This window comes from Cololabis saira, chromosome 18, assembly GCF_033807715.1.
Source record: "Cololabis saira isolate AMF1-May2022 chromosome 18, fColSai1.1, whole genome shotgun sequence".
NCBI lineage: Eukaryota > Metazoa > Chordata > Actinopteri > Beloniformes > Belonidae > Cololabis > Cololabis saira.
Window position 1 is genome coordinate 7,984,285 of NC_084604.1, and position 19,577 is coordinate 8,003,861.

Genomic DNA, 19,577 nt, shown 5'->3' on the forward strand with positions numbered 1-19,577 from the left:
CAGAGTCCAAGAGGCTTTATTCAGGTCCAAGGCAGGCAGGGGTCAAAACCGGGTAGTCAGGCAGATCAGGCAAACAATTCGAAGGGGCAGCCAAAATCCAAAAAAACAGGAGTCATACAGGGTCGCAGGCAGGCAGGCAGGCAGGCAGGCAGGCAGGCAGGCCGGCCAACACATGGCCAAAGCTCCGGGGGCCGTCCCCAGACACCGTCTGTCGCGAGGACACTTACCCTGCGTTCACACTGAAAGCGTCACGGGCGTCATAGGCAGCCGGCTGCCATTCATTGTCTATGAAAACGCGCGCCGGAGCGTCAATTTGAAGTTGAAAAATCTGAACTTTATGCAAATGAGCAGCGGCGACGCCGAGGCAGCGTCCAATCACAGACCAGGATTCCCGAAGCGAGAAGTCTCAATGCAGATTGTACTGACCAAGCGAGCCGATGACTCTTTCACTCTTTTACTCTGTTATATCAGATACTTGGCCTCCGTGGTTCTGCCTCCAAGCAGGAAAGTGGTGAAAAGTTAAACCATTAGGATCTTTTCCCCACGTCTGTTATGTGGAGCTGCTGCAGCCACAACACAGCAACGGGTTACCAGCTTCTCCTGAGCTCTGCGCTCCAAGCCCCGCCCATTTTCGTCTCGACTGCGAATCGGGAAGGAGGGGGAAGTGACGTATGCCGTAAAGCAGTCAAAGCTGTAAAAATGTGTAGTTTTTTAGTGTGGCAGGGTTCCTACCATGCTCCTCAAAGTTACATAGTGCCAGTGAAGGCGATACAGACCCCTCAGACCATGACAGAGGTTCATTAAACCTGTTGGAAGTTGATGTACCATCACAATGACTCTGGAAATATTACATTAAGGTGGAAAAGTTACATAGTGCCGCTTTAAATGTAAGAAACAAAACAGTAAAAAAGGAGGTGAATAATTCTGTGATAATTCTATCCAACGTCTGGAGAATGTGTACGCTTTGGTAGCAAGTCTTTGAAAGGAAGACTTGTATGGGTAGAGATGTGGGGTGTTTGAGCACAATTCCAATATGAGAAACTTCTAAAGTTACCACAGAATAAACTGGGCCACATTTTATTTTATAGTACGGAATAAAATTTAAGTCAAAAGATTTCAAGAAGATATCAAAATAAGGGTTAAAATAAACAATGTAGTATCCTTAAAGCAGAAACCCAATAGCAAAGATCATTTAGCCTCCAGGCCAGCTCTATTTGGGATAATAAAAAGAAGTGGCGGGTTGTTTGGGACCATGTTAGGAAGAAAAGAGTTCTAGCTGTTGGAACCCCCGAAAGCCCAATAAAACACATTTGATAGCAAGGATCTTCTGAAGCGAGTCGCTGGGGCCGGCGTCTCGGCGCTGGTTTAGTTGTACATGGAGTTGATGAACCACTGAAAGCAAAAGAAAAAAGTTACAATTAGCAGGTCTATGTATTACTGCGGCACGCAATCTGCTCAGCAATGGCTGCACAGCATCTAATGTTTGTTACAAGTACAACTGCTAGAACACAAGACTGTTTCTACTTATAATTCTTGCTTCTTCTAAGTCTTTGGTGTTGAAAGCCATAATGAATTGCTACAGCACATTGCTTACTGCAGGGCTATTGAGGCCACCCCCCCTACATGCACTGTGCATTCCTCCATCACATGCACAGGTGATTTCTTGAAGCCTGGAGGCCACACATTTGAGCTCAACGCACAAGACTATTAAAGCCACACATTTGAGCCCACGGACTATATAAAGTCAAGTAAGTTTTGATAATATTATGGGGTAAATATATTTGATCTATAATGGTATTAATGTTTAACTTGCATTACTTTTTGATTGGGTGGGGGAGTGGGGTGAGTTAGTATTTACTCAACATTCATGTTTTTGTTGTTCATTAAAATAATTGTTCATACAAGAATAAAAACTAAAGTTCTACTCAAATAAATCTGTTGAAATGTCATGTTTTTGTATTATCTTGCATGGATATCTGCTTATGACAAAATAAATATTTACATTTATGTTTGGATATGATACAGTTTGTTTAAATTACCCCCAATTTCCAGTTAATTCCCATAAATTCCCATAAATTCCCAATAATTCCCATAAATTCCCATAATTCCCATGGAAAGTTTCCAATTTGGAATATTTCCAAAATTCCCCAGCTTAACTTCCCATGGAAAGTTTCCGGAAAGTTTCCGGAAAATTTACTGGAAATTTTCCACCCCTTTGCAACCCTAATTGCTATTATAAGTTGTAACAGACTTGCCTCGTCCCAGTTCAGACTGATCATCCCATCCTCAGAAGATTTGTCCTTGAAAATGCCTGTTTCATAAATTAGTAAATGAAACAAACATCTTTGATCAAACTTTGGCTTAAGATCATTTAAAACAGAGAAGCGATAAACAGTGTTTTGAAGTCGGTTTGCTTGCTGGTGTTCATGTCACTCACCTGACATCTTGTCTAAGCGGAACATGATGGTGATGAAGTCTTCCAAGGTCGTAGATGAGGAGCTGGAATACCTAAAGCTCACCGTCCGCACCATGCCGCTGTTCACGTTCATTACTGGTTTGAATAAAAGAAGAAAGTGGCAGTTAGTCCAATTCTGATTTCTGTGGCACTTTATTCTCAGCCGTGTTAGTTAAAATATTTTGTTCCAGTTTCAATAATTGGTGAATAACATTACCTGCAGCCTCAATAGCTTTCTGGAGCTCAGACTCAGACAGGGATCCATTTCGATTCACGTCATGGCGACGGAAGAGATCCTACAAAAGTGACATATTCACAATTTATACCTGATAATGGGTGAAACATGTCAGTCATAATCAAAGATATGTGCATAGATGGGCGTGCAGGAGTGAGATCATGGAAGAATGAACTGAAAAGCCTCTCATTTCTTTCACAACTGCTGCATTACCTTGTATTCATTCATCTTCTTCCAGAAAACGGAGAACTCTTTGCTCGTCATCTTCAACCTTTGGTCAAACTTTGCATATTAAGGGCATTTTGGTTAAAAGCACTATTTTATCTGTAAGCTCAATTCTGTGATTACTTTTTGGTTGTAAGGCATAATGGGCCCGATTTACTAAGATCCTAAATAAAGAGTACTAAATTGCGTGTGCACCGAAAAAGTTTGCGCGTGCTGTTGTTGTGTGTTTTGCGGGTGATCAACTAAGATTGCGTGCGCAATTGATAACAGGCGCAAACCTCAGTATTTAAATGAGGTGTTGCGCGTCTTACGGTTTGCGAGCGCAAACTTTGCGCCATGGAGAGTCTGGATGGAAAGCAGGATAGTCGCAAGCGCAAAATGAAATTTGACGCGGTGGAGTTACAAATATTAGTGGAAGAGGCAAATAAACACATTCATGAACTACAGCAAAGACATTTAAACATTACCAAAAGAAACGCAATATCGGAGAAAATCTGCGATAGAATAAATGCAGTTATAAGACAAAAAGAACGGCAGATGAGGTTAAAACAGAGTCGGCGGCAGAACAGATCTAATTGGGGGGCACATAATAACCAGCGATGTAAATGCTTAATATGAGTTTGCCATCAACGATCACAGCAAACCAGTTTCAATTACACAACATACTGCAAAATCTCTTTTTAATACACACACACACAAGTGTATTGTGCACCCAAACTGCAAAAAAACAAAAAACAACGACGTACAGGCCACGTCTCTCCCTCCCTCCCTCCCTCGCCCTCTCCATCTCTCTCTCATACAACGCATACACATAAAAATGTGAACGGTGAATCTCCAAATTTAATTTGACGAAATTAGACAGACCCAAACATTCCACATTTGCGTAATAATAAACGCCAAGGCTGGCGCCATGAAGTCAATTAAATGCATGTGTCACCTTTAGAAGAGTTGCACATCTTAATTTTCCTATTTCACCATAGATCACACTTTGGGAAGCCTTCTTTATATTTTAGCGTTATTTCCGCGTAGATAAGAGTGAGTTTGATGCTCCTTAATAAGTTTTGTCCGCGGATCAACATCAACCCAGCTCCCCCAACCCCTTGCTCCCTGACTGGCTGATTTATGGTTCCGCGTCACACCAACGCAGAAACGACGGCGTAGGGTACGCGGCGACGCACACCGCACCGCGACCCTACGCCGTTGGCTACGCCGTCGATTTAACGCAGAACCATAATTCAGGCGAAGCTGCAGTCTGTCTGCGCTGATCACAGACACACCGGGCCTCCTTGCCACAATAACAGCAGCAGCAGATTAGCACCTTCCTTTCGAATGTATTAAATACAGACGCAATCACAATACGCGCAATAACTTTCAGGCTTGGTAAATCTCATTGCGCGTGGTAAATGGACCAATTTGCATCTTCCCCTCCCAGTATTTAACGATTTCTGCCGGGTACGCCCCATATTGATTATTCATCAGGGCAAAAGTACTAACTGAATTGCGTGTGCTATTTTGCGCATTTCAGAGACGCAGTCCTCTTTGCACGCTGTTAGTAGATCAGCTGGCACTTTGGTTTGCGGGTGCTGTCAAGTTTGCACACGTTTTTACACACGCAAAACTTTAGTAAATCAGGCCCAATGTGTTTTAGATGAGACTGTAACATGAAAGAAATAACAAAGCTTAGGATACATCAACCGTAGCAATGAAACTCCTGCAGGTGTCCAGCCCGAAGCCGTACCGGGTGCCTGCGAGAAGCACAAGGACAAACACGAGTGATGGGTAACGAGCAGGAGTCCCAACCAACCTGTGCACACCGCGGGGGTTTTTGAAGGCTCATAACTCACCGTGAGGGAAGTTGTCGTTCAGAAGCCTCTGAAGCCGGATGGAAGTCAGCTCGCCTCTCTGACGACACACAGAGGAATAACTAATACTGGTACATATACAGGAAGAAATACACAAGAATCTGGGGGAATGGGACGACTAACGGTACGACTATGTACAAAAACAAAAAACAGCAACAAATCTAACACCTGATTGGCGTAGCGGTTGAATAAGTCACTGCCGGAATCCTTGTCGGTGTCCTCCTCCTCCGGCTTGGTCGGTATCTGGCAGAGAACATTTATGAAGTCATCTGTAACAGCTGTCAAAGTTACAGACTTCAACTTTGTGAGCGGAAATATACATTGTAGTTTAATGTTTCATACTTCTGGAAGAATTAATGTCTCCTCTTCCTTCTCATCATCATGATCATGATCATGATCATCATCATCATCATCTTCATCATAGTGACTGGAATGATAAGAAGAGTTTAGTGAGAGTCAGACCTTTTCATTTATCACCACTAGTAATCTATTTGTTTTCCTCTTTTTTTGTTTTTAATATTTTTATCCCTGATTTTTCCCCATTTTATCCCCTAGTGCTCCTACCTAAGTCAGTCCGTGGCATTGCTCCCTCTACCAACCCCGGGAGTTCCTGCACTGAGCTCAAGTCTCCTCCTTAACCTGAGGAGTGAGCAGGTTCTTCTCACCGGGCTTCTCTGGCCGGACATAGCAAGTGGAAGGATCACGTTATTCGATGTACAGTCCAGGGGCCTCATCTATAAAGCTTGCTTGCGCAGAAAAAGCGTCTGAAAGTTGCGGAAGCTGCCATCTACGCAAAGCCTCGGATCTAAAAAGAACCGAAAACCGAAAAATCTGCGCATCCCTACGGCAACCCCGACCCTCCCGTAAGAATTTACTTAAGACGCGGGGAACTGGCGACGCAGGCTGTGAGGTGGTGAAATGAAGTCAGATTCATGTCATACTCTTAATAATGTCTTCACATATCACAACATATATCAGACTTATAATGAAATAGTGCTGATAACGGAGCAGGCAGGGGGGGGGATGGCTGCCGCTCCGAGCACACTACTCCATGCCGAAGAGGAAAAAAGAAAGTGTTCTGATTAAAATAAGGAAAGTTGGTCTATATAACAATTGCGTTCATAAGGATAAAGTTTTAAAAAAAAATAAAAATTGAAGAAATAGTCTTTTCTCCCCATGTGTGTGCCTGTCATGCACGGGTACGTGCGCGCATGTTGTGTTTACTTTTAAGCCTGAATTATAGTTCTGTGTTACACCAACGTGTAACACACCATAGACCATAAAGACCATAAATCAGCCTAGAGCAGCTCTGAGGGGAGGGGAGGAGGGGGAGCGGGTCCCGTCTTCGCATCGAGAGTCTTGATGATTTGCAATCACAGAGTGAGCCTACCGTTAGTTTTTAAACTGTAAAAAGTGGGAGGGACAAAAAAATGATTTTGAAAAGACGGGGGGGACATGTCCCCCCCCTGTAGCGCCGGGGAACTCACGTTGTTTAGCGCAGCAACGGCGTTCTGCTACTCCCTCGCTTTATTTTATCCACTATTTATATACTTTTTCTACTTGTACTGTGACCACCAGATAATGTGGTTTTCCTGTCCTCAAACTCATCCTCAACATTTCGATCTCAGATCTCAGTGAAATTTAGTGGCACGGTGGCTGGACACATCTCATTCATCCTGAAGCCAAACAGGCTGCAGGAAGCCACTGCGTATGCTCAGTAGGCTCATTCATATGCAAAAACATACCATTTATGGTATGGAGTGGGCGTGTAGAGGGCGGGATATGAGGCGGATTCAGCTGAGCAGTCTTCCAGCTGGACTGTGATTTATAAAGCGAACATTGCTTTCAAGTGTGCGTGCACGTGGTTTTATAGATCCGGATATTTTTTTGCACCCGGCATTTTCGGCTTTTGAGTGTACATGCACTTTTAGTATGACTCCTACGCAGTCCATTTTAAATGAGGCCCCAGGACTGCTGCGTGTTTTTGTGAGGTAGCTCACCACCAGTAATCTAATCGTCTCCAGGCAAAGACAAGGAGGTGGATGACATGCAGCCAGAAGGCTACAGGCTCCCTGGGCCAGCAGTGAAGCACCTCCAGCCTCCGACTCAAGGCCCTCACTAAACTAACCAACCCCAGCAGCTTATCTTTTGTTATTGGCTCATCATAGTCCCTTCAACACTGTGTGGGCCAGATATTCAAGCGTGCATCCGTTGGAATATGTGTACGACATCAAAGCAAGCCTTCACCTGATTGTAGTCTCGGCCTTAGTGTAGACGGTGAGAACGAAGTCTGTGGACATGTAGGGTTTGATGGTGGAAGGGACGACCACGTACTCCCCAGGCTCCACGCTGTACTGCACAATCACATCCCTCTCATAGCTGTAAGACAGTTTGTCTTTAATAGGACGGTTGGTTTTGAAGAAGGACGACCTCAAGCGCCCCTGTGGGGTCTGAGAAGAACATGGATGGGATGGTTTCGTCAACATCAGCTGATTATTCAAGAAGTTTACATGTGCTTGATATTAGTTCCTGTGTGTGCTTACCCCTGCCGGGACCTGTTGAATGTGAAAGCAGAAGAAGAATGTTTTAATAATACAGTTTCGAAATCAGTGCACTAAAAACTGTATTTTTCAAACGACATGCTACTCTACTACGTCGTAGCTAAACAGAAGTCTGCAATTACCCAGCTGATTTATTACTGCCGTCAGCAGTCACATCGACAGTACCAGAAAGCAGACAGCAGGTGCTACATGCTGTCCCTGCTTTTTGACCATGTTCCCAAACTGAAAACTGGTCTTAAAGCGGTCAACAAACGACAGCATCTATTGTACATGGTGTTATAGCATGTGCTATCTCTGACTGCAAGGTGTAAATCCTCTGTTGCTAGATCAAAATGCCTACATATATGTGACTCTCAGGTTTTGCCAAATTTGGTGCTAATCTTTTAATATACGCACACAACAGTTTTTTTTCTCTTTCATTCAATAATTCTTACTGTAGTTTTTTCTTTTTTAAGATTTGTTTGGGCTCTTAGTGGCTCTTTATTCAAGTTGCAGACAGGAAGGGGGTAGAGAGAGAGAATGGGGATGCAGCAAATGTGCGCATGTTGGGATTTGAACCTGCAACCGGTGCAGGGGCCTCATTTAAAATGGAGTGCGTAGGATCCATACTAAAAGTGCACGTACGCCCAAAAGCCGAAAATGGCGGGCGCAAAAAAAAATCCGGATCTATAAAACCGTGTGCACGCAGACTTCCACGCAATGTTCCCTTTATGAATCACAGTCCACCTGGAAAGCTGCGCAGCTGACTCCGCCCCATATCCCGCCCTCAACACGCCCATAAATCCATATGGATGAGCCTACTGAGCATGCGCAGTGGCTTCCTGCAGCCTGTTAGGGATGAATCTGGATGAATGCGTCAGAATGAATGAACGTGTCGAGCCACCGTGCCACTGAATTTTGCTGAGATCTGAGATCTAGAAGTTGTGGATGATGTGGAGAGAGGACAGTGAAACGAGATTATTTGGTGGTCACAGTAAAAGTAGGAAAAGTATATAAATAGTATAAAATAAAGCGAGTGAGTGGCAGCACGTTGCTGCCCGTTAGTGCCACGATCGCACAACGCAATTTCCACTGGGGGCAGGGGGAACATGTCCCCCCCACTTTTCAAAATGATGTATTTGTCCCCCCCCACTTTTTACAGTTTAAAAACTAACGGTAGGCTCAGCAAATCATCAAGACACTCGGGACGGCGGCCCGGCAGCCCCCGCTCCCCCTCCTCCCTCCCGTCTCCCCTCAGAGCTGCTCTAGGCTGATTTATGGTTCCGCGTTACACCAACGCAGAGCCTACGGCGTAGGGTACGCGGCGACGCGCACCTACGCCGGACCCTACGGCGTAGGCTCTGCGTTGGTGTGACGCAGAACCATAATTCCGGCTTAAAAGTAAACAACATGAGCGCACGTACCCGTGCATGACAGGCAGACACACACGGGGAGAAGAGACTATTTCTTTCATTTTTATTTTTTTTAAAACTTTACCCTTATGAACGCAATTGTTATATAGTCCAACTTTCCTTATTTTAATCAGAACACTTTCTTTTTTCCTCTTCGGCGTGGAGTAGCGTGGAGCGGCATTCAATCCCCCCCCCCCCCGCCTAAGAGTATGACATGAATCTGGCTTCATTTCACCACCTCACAGCCTGCATCGCCAGTTCCCCGTGTCTTAAGTAAATTCTTACGGGAGGGTCAGGGTTGCCGTAAAGATACGCAGATTTTTCGGTTAGTTTTTTCTTTTTAGATCCGAGGCTTCGCGTAGAAGGTGGCTTCCGCAACTTTCAGGCGCTTTTTCTGCGCAAGCAAGCTTTATAGATGAGGACTGTAGCCTCAGTATAATAGCTGCTTGCTTAACCCACTGTGCCACTGAGCAGCCCGTTTTTGCTGATTTTGCTGTCGACCGGTGTGTTCATAATGTAGAAAAGTGGTCACTCTTCTAATACTTTTTCAATTCAATACAATTCAATTTTATTTATAGCGTCTATTACAACAGAAGTTGTCTCTAGGATCTTTCCAGAGATCAGAACATGACCCCCCCAGCAATTATTACATACAAAAATGGGAGGTAAAAACTCCCCTAGTGGGAGATTCTTTATTTCAGTTTATTTTGACAGTCCTCAAAAAGACAATTTAGATTTGCAACCAAGAAAATCTTGTCTTCTGGAGAGTTACCACAATCAAATCTCCCCCCGGCTACTTTGAATAGTTCTCTTTGGTTGCATGTGAGACTGGTGTCGAGGCGTGGTGTTTGGCCCAAGGCCCATCGCTGTACAGCGTGCACGATGCTCACCAAGCAAATAGGCTCAGGAAGGTTCTTGCACCCCAGGCTATTCAGCTTTACAGCCCCTCCCAGGAATGTGGAGGGACATAGTGTATTTTACTGCCTTGTATTTTGTATTTTATATCTCCATATCCGTCTTTTAGGTTGTCGTGATATAAATATGCTACGTTTGACTTTTGAATAACAACAAATATGCCATTTCTGGCAATTCATGAGCAGTGTTTTCGATGAAGAAGAGTAACTATAAGGGACCTTTCTGTGTCCCGTGTTCTACGTGATGGATGCAGAAATTCAGAAAGCGTACTTTGAAAACGACGAGTCCAATTGGGTGGAATCGTTTCTTCAAGCGATGTTCGCCCTCAGGTTTCTGCATCAGGGAGAGCAGCATGTTCTTGTCTCCGGGCTCCGTCTTATCTATGATTTTCACCTGAATGCGGTATTGAGGATTTGTGTAAAAGGTTCCTGGAGGGTAAATAGAAATGTTGGATGCAGCGGTTACATTTTTAAAGGCAGTTTAATGTGTGTGTGTGTGTGTGTGTGTGTGTGTGTGTGTGTGTGTGTGTGTGTGTGTGTGTGTGTGTGTGTGTGTGTGTGTGTGTGGTTTTTTTTTTTTGGGGGGGGGGGGGCCTTCACACATAAGAGAAACGATACAGAAAAAGGAATGAATAATGATCTGGGCTCACTGTCATTTAGGCTGCCACCAGCAGATCTCCCCGCTACCCATTTGCCATCGTAAATCATGCACTTCCACTGGCACTTGTAGTCCCCGTCAATGAAATTAGGGTTCTCACAGCACGCGGATACCATGTGGAAATAGTAGCAGAAGTCGTCCAGCGCCATCCTGATGGACATTTGAAGATGGAAACATGAAAGAAAAAAGGGAAAACGTCAGCGACAAGGGTAGAAACCTCAGTAAATATGGTGGTCTGTGTGCGTGTGTGTGTGTGTGTGGGGCTACCAGAATTCTCCATTATTAAGATTTAAACACTTCTCCCGATCTGCCGGGCTCACTCTGTTCCACAGATCCGAGCTGAGCACAAGGAGCATCTTGGTCAGAACACAGTAGCACACAGTATTTATTGCTGTAGTTGACATAAATGATATAGTTACTTGTCGCTCCACTTTCCCTTCCACTCTTGTTTGCCCCAGGGGTTCATGAGTCGCACCAGCCTCACTTTGGAGCCGTAATGCTCAACCTAGAGAAAAAAGTTGTCCCTACTTGTTAAACGAAACAGACTGAGCGAGAGGATGAATTCTTTTTATTTTCAGATTTTGTTCTCATTTGCAACAACTGCAGCTTCATGGTTTACCTCGGTGACCTTTGTGACTGAGTAGGCATGCCCATCCACCAATCCCGTTTGTGAAATCGCGTTGACCATCCTCCCCTGAACCAGACATGACAAGTAGGGAGGTTCAAAAGGGGACACTTTAAGGATAAATAAATAAAACATAAAAACATGTAATGTGTGTGTCCTGTAGACCTGAGGTCTGCTCAAACTGTCAGCTCCTTTAAATCAGGCCTAAAAACGCTACTGTTTACTGAAGCGTATAAATTAAATACTTACCTGCTGTACTCTACTGCCCTTACTTTTTAATAACTTGGTCTTTTTATTATTTTACTTCTTTTCTTATCGTTTTATTTTATTTTATTTGTCATTTACTGTTTAAAGGAGCATGAGGCTCCTTTTAAGAAATGAGACTCTCTAGCGCCACCCTTCACCACGACGGCCGTTGGGGGTACTGCAGCCAACAGTGAAGCCGGCACGGGAGAACGGGGAGAACGCACATGCAGCGTCATGTGACGTCACATCAGCAGGACAGCGCGGGAAATTCGGCCTCCGAATTGCAGCACATTTTGCAGCACACAGCCTGTTCAAGGCAAAGGAGAGATACACTAGAGGAATCATTCTTTTTGGTTTGGAACGCTTCATCTGACATTATTACTAGAAAACTTAAAGGTATTGTGACATGAAAAACAAATTTTTCTTGATTTTTTGTGTTTTGTTGGGTGTCTTGACATCAATTACACCCAAAAAACAACAAACTTTTAACATTCAGTGTATTGTGTGCTTTCTGGGATTTTCCGCATAACTGTGCAAAAACGGCGCATGTGGTTTGGTGGCGGGCCGTGACGTCAGGGCCCGCTAAATCACCGCCCCCTCCACCCAGCTCCCTGCCTCCTCTCCTCTCCAGCGCACCATAAAGGCTGATTTATGGTTCCGCGTTACACCGACGCAGAGACTACGGCGTAGGGTTACGCAGCGACGCGCACCGTACGCTGAACCCTACGGCGTAGGCTCTGCGTCGATTTAACGCGGAACCATAAATCAGGCTTAACAAGGAGCTGTTTAGAGCCTCTTTTGTTCTAATCACCGGAGGAGAACTGCTAAGAAGACCCGCGGCCACTGACTGGACTTAAGATAAGGGGACAGTGCTGCTTGCATGCCCTTATTTTTATGATTGTTTGTGGTTCGGTGTGCGCGTGTGTGTGGAGACGGAGACGCCGGCAGAAGTGTGTAGCAGTTGGTTGGAGGAGGTTGGGAGGAGGAGCGGGGCAATGATTGACAGGAAAGGGGGAAAAGGAAGCGTTTTTCACGGCGCAAAAAAACACCGTCATAAAAAGCCAGGAATGGAGTACTGGAGTGAAGTTTTTCTTGTTACACCCTTTTAGACACATTTGAGGGATGTTGGCCAAGAATTTTAATAGTGTTAAAAGCATGTTAAAAAATTATGTCACAATACCTTTAAAACGCATACTAATTTTTTTCATAAATCCTGCCTCAAGCTCCTTTAATTGTGTCAGTACCCAGATGTGAAACTTTTATTGCCCCCTCTATGTGGCTGTGAGGTGTGAACTGGTCTGCTGAGGGAGCGGTTCTTACCCCTGAGGCAGTCCCGCAGCAGATCATAGATCGGCAGCCGGCGGCTCGGGTCAATGCGAGCCACAGGTCCTCATCGTGTCCCGCATAGTGGGACCCCCCAAGGTCGTAAGTCATGTTCACGCCTCCACTGAAATCCTTGCACGCATCTGCCGGCAGTCCTGCGTTCATGTCGGCGTATGAGCCGCACACTCTGAAGGAGACAAAAAAAAGAAAAAGTAGACTACATACTTCAAGTTCCGACTCTGGTGTGCGTACCCTTTATGTAACTGGACCCTTTTCGGCGAAGACGTGCGCTACATACTTGGCAAAGGCCTTTTCCAGCAGGGGAACCCAGAACTCGTTTCCACTTTTGCTATACACAGATAGTAATTGGTTGTGGTATGTTGGCAGGTAGTCGTCAATGACAACATCCACCCACTTGCCAAACCTCCAAAACTGAAGCAAACATAAGAAAATAGTCATTTTTCTGAAGTATAGTGAAAGCACTGTTTATTACACTCATATTTCCTGGAGTATTTACCCTGAAGTGAAATATTCCTGCATAGTCCTTGAAGGACTGGTCCATGGGCATTACTTGAGCCATCAGTTCTTTCCTGAACGTTAGGGAGGCAATTGCAGCCAAAAACCAGCAGTTACCTGTTCAATGGAGAAGAAAAGAGAAAAAGAGAAAGAAATGATGCGATATACTGTACAAGGTGTTCACATTTTTGTTTTACAGCCAAGGGGAATCCCAACTCACCTACACTGCCTTGCCCAAAGTCAAACCGGGAGGCTCCTTTTAAGCAAAATGTAGGCTCACTGCTGTTATTTTGCAATTTCAAGATATCCTGGAAAAGAGTGATAAAATAAGCTTCATGCAGACAGGCGGGTACGAACACAATGAAACAAATGCAAAATGTATAATATAAAATGCAGTTTCCACCATCTGCACATGCAAATGTTTATATACTGTTTCTATTAGTATTACATTAAACAAGAAAGATCATGAAAACTATTGTAAAGCAGTTTACAGCTGGGCGAAGCCATTTCACATCATCTTCTTGCCAGGAAGCCAAGCTGGGCAGGTCACCCAAAGATCGGTTGTCAGGTGGGAAGGCGTTGTCTATGAACAGCCTCCTTCTGGCGGCACAGTAGTCCTTCAGCTGCGCATAGTCTTGGTTCTTGAACTTGGCTGGGTTGGTGGCGCTTCCCTCGCTGCCATCTTGGTAGCGCAAGTTGATGATGGAAGTGCAGGTTCCAGACTCAGACATGATCAGCGTAGGCTTGCAGCAGACTCTGGAAGACCGAGACCAGACCAGAGCAGCTGCCGCTTGTTTTATACTGCAGGAAAGACACCTGGGAGGTTGGACTTGTGGCTGCGCCGTAGACCACACCTCCGCTAGATAAACACCTGCCCCGTATGATGGAGACAAGATAGAATAAAAACAGCTGTTTGGACATGAAAGGTAATTTTGCTGCAGAAATTATTTCAAAGGAATTTATCACACCTAGTTTTCCGTTTCTTGTCAGACCAGTTACACGTCAACTCACCCCACAACTAATAATTATTATTATGAACAACATTTTGACATCTTTAGTTGGCAGTTACGTGAGCAAGGTTAATTAAAATCTAGCTTTGATACTGTTGCAAAACTGACCTATCAAGTCAAATCTTTGGTGTCAGAATTTAAAAAGGGGGAAAATGATATTTGTCTTAAACATTAAACATTTTGCTTTGAAATTCCCATCAAAAAATTAAATTTTTTTTACCAAAATACTATAGTTTCTAAAGTCAAGACCATTTTAAACCCATTCTGTGAAATGTATGCAAGAGGAAAAAAGAAAGGAAAACATAAAAGGAAGTATCTGTGAGATGGATATGATACAATCTCTGGTCATTAAAGTTGAGAGTTTGCACAAAATACTTCATAACAAGACTGCAAATCATTTCTGGCAGAAACAGAAAAATGTTGCTTTATTGAAGACAAGATTAGAAAAGAATCAGTTGTTAAAACTTAACACGCACTTTTCTCAATTTTGACTGATACCAATTTTGATACCAATTTTTGAGAAGTTTTGAGAAGCAAATGTTTGATCTGTACGGCTCGGTACAGGAGCTCAGCTGTTTTATAGAGTCCCTTTGACAGTTATTCAGTTATTCTTTCTCCAGTTACAACTGTGGTGAAGGCTTTAAATTAAAGTTGAACAGAATCAACAAGTTCATCCAAACACACCCAGCATGTACGTGCCAACACTGATAACACAAAAGATTGACGGTTGCAGAATTAAATCATTATTTGGAGTCATGTGGTCACAGTGAAACATTGTAGCAGCAATAAAAGTTTTATGATTGCATACATTTGTGTTCACGGGATCTGTTTCAGCATGATCCTTGGAGCACCTGTTGTAGAAATAATGTTGCCGACAGATTTCACATGCTCCACTCAACCAACAGAAAACTGTGAAGCTATGATAATATGATATTACACAGTTTAGGCAAAATCTTATTTCTGGTGCATTTTGTAGTTTTTTTCATCATATTTTCCTGTCAACATTTTTTGATAAAGAGGGCGCAGATGGAAGGGAAGTAGAAATTCTTAATTTTTTCTCAATTTAAAGTTTTATTTTTTATCTTATTCAACTTGTGTTAAGAAAAATGATTGAAAAAAGACACTTTTTCATAAACATAAACTATTAAAAGAAATGAGTTTCTGTTAATCAGCATATTTGTGGTTATGTCATATCACATCACCTCAAACAGCAGCTTCGTCACCCAGTTTATCCACATCTTATTCACATCAGTGAAAATAACTAGACTAAAGCTTAGATGTTAAATTGAACAAATATTGAACAAATATTAAGTGGTGTCAGAATTTTATAACAACTTTCGGGAATTTCGGATCATTTGTACACACTCACACACAGTCAAAAGAGTTTTAAAAGGAATCCCAACTGAATTTGCTTCTGCTCGTTCAGTTATGTGATAATGTGTAATCTTGCATTTGCTGAAGTTTCAGCATTGTCTCCAACCGTGGCCCGAACCCATCACATGTTTGCAGGCAGTTATAAAACCTATATAACAGGCAGTTATATAGGTGTCAAGTTATATTGACACCTATATGTGTGCTTTCTGGCACAAGTCTTTAGAATTTGCATGCAACTGAATTCATACATGAGAACAGGGCCGGATTTAGCGAGGCCCACTAAGGTGGGCAGACGGAAATGTAGGGTGGGCGATGCCCGTGCTGCAACGCATGCGAAAATATTTTGGGGGGTCAAACCCCCGAAATGCATAGAAAACTATGCTGTCATCATATCAGTTCATCTATCTTCTCCACAGTATAATAACCCAATTGCCCTTCCTGACACTTCCCTCTGCATTTACCCGGGCTTGGGACCAGTGTTCTGCCAATCCTTGCTCCCTGCCGAGAAATGCTACTTTGTGGTTCTGCGCATGTGTGCAATCGATTTTCAAAGTTTGATTGCCCCGCCAATCATTTCTTGCACGATGTAAAATGGATAATATGGGATGTTGAGTATTTGATCCATCAAAAAAAAAGCAAAAAACATCAAATAAATGCAGCCTCAACAGAGCACAATGACATGAATTGCATTACACATTGTGAAAATTATACGATAAAGAGAAAAAAAACAATTTATCGCTTTATTTGATATTCATTCAGTCATTGGCCTTTATTTAACCAGGCAGGTCATTAAGAACAAATTCTTATTTACAATGACGGCCTGGCAAGAGACAAGGACCACTTGGGGGGAAAGCGAGTGGGCTAGGGAGTAAAATACAGAAAAAAACAAAACACAAAAATTGTAACTCTGCAAAGGTAGAAAACCATTAGTGTAGCATTTTTGGCAAAGCAGCAAAAAATAGCAGAACACCGGCACAAATAGGACACTGGCTTGTGCTCTGTTGAGGCTGCATTTATTTGATGTTTTTTGCTTTTTTTTTTTTGCTTTTTTTTTTTATCAATCAATCGTAGCCTACGGCGTAGGCTCTGCGTTGATTTAAAAGGTCCCGCGGCAGGCTGGTGGCTCCAGAGCCTGCACGGCATGGAGCGGGATAGAGAGAGGCGTCTCCATCCCGGCAAGGGCGGAGAGCGCCGGTGCGGGTGGCGGTGCGGGTGGCGGTGCGCTGCCGTGCAGGCTCTGGAGCCACGGCTACGCCGTAGGGTAAGGCGTAGCCTACGGCGTAGGGTACGCGGCGACGCGCACCATTCTGCGTTGGTGTAACGCGGAACCATAAATCAGCCTTCAGTGTGTGCTGTTCTGAACACCGGGTCCCTCCGCCAAGACACAACCTTTGCGGTATGCGTTCATTGTTGTGTCTAAAAATGATGCGCAGTGCCCACCCAATCAGAAACAGTACAGATATTCTATTCTTTATAAAAAAATAAAATTATAAAAAAATAAAGGATCCCCATAACTTTGATAGGGTGGGCAGGACGCACGTTTGGGTGGGCACAGCCCACCCCTGCCCCCCCCCCTAAAACCGGCCTCGCATGAGAAAATGTTGAAAACAAGTTTTGGCATACCAGAGACATGGGACGCGTTGAAAAGTTTAATGTGCACTGACAGTGGCCTGAAGGCGCAACAACCAGCTGGTTCTGCTTTGACTGCACTCACTCTGGTTCATCCATCCATCCATCATCTATACCCATTATATACTTTGCAGGGTGACGGGGATCTGCTGGAGCCTATACCAGCTAATTGCAGGCAAGAGGCAGGGGTACAAACTGGACAGGTCACCAGTGCATCGCAGGGCAACATATATACACAAACAACCATGCACACTCACGCTCACACCTACGGGCAATTTAGAATCACTAATTAACCTAATATGTATGTTTTTGGACTGTGGGAGGAAGTCGGAGTACCCGGAGGAAACCCACACAAGCACGGGGAGAACATGCACACAGAGTCGAACCGGGGACCTTCTCGCTGTGAGGCAACAGTGCTAATCACCAAGCCACCGCGCTGCCCCAAACTTCAGAGTTCAGAGATTTCCTTTAACTCAATTCAGCTTATTTCTATTCAGTTTGTACAGTACCAACTCACTATAAAAGCAATGTTACAGAAAGTCTCCTACTCAACAGGAAGATTGCTGTGTGCCTAAATTGGTTTGAAGTGATAGGAAGAGAGGAAAGGACAGAAAGACAGACAATAATAATAAGGACCTATAAACACTGGGTAGGTTGGTCAAATTAGAGGCCACAAAGCCAGACAGATGCATGACAACACATGCAGAGAAAAGACAAGAGAGAGAGGGAGAGAAAGGCCCAGACTGCAGGAGAGACCCACAAAAGTCTGGAAAAGGTAGTTGCAAGCAAGTCATGTTACCATTTGTATAGAAATTATCTATTTGAGGGTTCATAGTGCATCATAGCACAGAGACAGCACTGGTTCGAGTCATGAATGACCTTCTTATGGCCTCAGATAAGAGATTAGTGTCCATACTGGTTCTACTGGACCTCAGTGCAGAGAAGGAGTATAGAGTATAGAGAAGGATTAAATCAATTCATCCATCCATCGTCTATACCCGCTTTATCCTTTTGCTGGGTCACGGGGGTCTGCTGGAATCTATCCTAGCTAATTTCAGGTGAGAGGTGTTGGGTCCAAATCAACATTACATAAATTCATAACGAGGAAAAACACAGAGACTACCTTGGAATGGGTTTTTAGCGCACTCCTGCAGGAGGGGGAGAGCAGAGGAGTGCAGGGCAACGTGGCCCTCATTGAGAACTCCTGAGCTTCCCCAAGATCCTCCTCCCAGAAGATGCTTTGATTAAGAAACTTTGACAGGAAATGACGATATAAGGACAGTCAACGGTAAACAATTAGACAGTAGACAATTGTGTGAGCACAATTGTGTTTTCAAGAGCATTTTTGAGTCAAATACTTCTTTTTTTTCAATCTACAAACTTTAAACGAATATTTCCAACACATTCTCACTCCCAGCTCGTCAAAAACCGACGCTTGGTCAGGGCCCTTAGGCGTCAGTTTCTGACGCACAAGGTCGCCCTCAGCGTCATGCACCGACGCAGCGGGCTCTCAACAGATTCTAATTTAACCCGGCGGCGTCGTTTCAAGCCGCTCACAGCATCAATCCCATTGGATAAGTGAGGACCGGCTGCGTCGCTTCCAGCCGCTGAGAGCATCAGTCCCATTGGATAACGGAGGATCGGACACACGGAAGTATTCTAATTACTGTCCGTTTTGACGTTAACTGCGATTTTCACAATGATATCTGCAACATTTCTTAAGGCAGAAACACCACTGTATCCTTGTTAATTACACAACATTAGTGGGTTAATGTCCTGCACATCAATTTTCATGTTTTTCCCTTCATTCTGAGAAATAAAGAGTTGTTTTACGCTGAGCGCATCATGCCAGCCAATCAGAATCCTGGAAAAAACATCAACAAATGACACGTGTAACTTCCAGGCTGATTTATGGTTCCGCGTTACACCAACGCAGAGCCTACGGCGTAGGGTACGCTCTGCGTCGATTTAACGCGGACCATAATTCAGGCTTTATTCTAAAGGAGGCGGCGGCAAAATGTTGCAAGGATGTCTTTGTGGTTTCCATTCGGAGCTATAAATCTGTTTTTTCCTAATCTGCAGGTCAACATATGAGATGTAAAATGGTTTTACTGACACCGGTGCTGTCGCTGCTGCTCTCCTGGGCTGCGGCGGAGACGTGCCGGGGGACGCGCTGCTTCGGCGGGGGCTCCGGAGACCCGAGCCCGGGCAGCAGAGCCTCCAGACCCCCGAGCACCATGGGCAGCACCCCGGGGCAGCACCCAGGGGAGATGGGCGCACCCCGCCGGGGCGCAGCAGCAGGACGCGCGGCCGCGGATTGCGAGCGCCTCCAGCGCTGCCGGCGCTGGCAGGATGCTCCGGCGCGAACTGCTCCGGCTCGGGGAGACGCATCAGCATCCCCATCCCCATCCAGCCCGAAAACGACACCTGGGACTGCCGGGGGATAGAGTGCAGGCTGCCGCTGAGGATCCGAGCCAAGCCCCGGGGAAGGTCCTGCGTCGGGGACGGCTGTGCCCCGGAGGAGGAGAGCGTGCCCCCGGTGCGTGTGTCCGA

General features: G+C 44.6%; 1 protein-coding gene across 1 annotated transcript; it reads right to left on the reverse strand.

The window, feature by feature from the left end:
* LOC133418693 (calpain-1 catalytic subunit-like) lies at positions 1–13,769 on the reverse strand. Its single transcript, XM_061707517.1, has 20 exons — positions 13,503–13,769; positions 13,232–13,319; positions 13,013–13,128; positions 12,794–12,927; positions 12,493–12,682; positions 10,921–10,995; positions 10,721–10,806; positions 10,569–10,640; positions 10,294–10,451; positions 9,915–10,072; positions 7,025–7,266; positions 5,120–5,204; positions 4,946–5,020; positions 4,760–4,817; positions 4,605–4,660; positions 2,904–2,972; positions 2,673–2,751; positions 2,438–2,551; positions 2,256–2,311; positions 1–1,392 (listed from the first exon to the last, which is right to left on the reverse strand). The coding sequence occupies exons 1-20, from the start codon at positions 13,740–13,742 to the stop codon at positions 1,366–1,368; spliced, it is 2,178 nt and encodes a 725-aa protein (XP_061563501.1). The 5' UTR covers positions 13,743–13,769; the 3' UTR covers positions 1–1,365.
* Between the last annotated feature and the right edge of the window lie 5,808 nt (positions 13,770–19,577).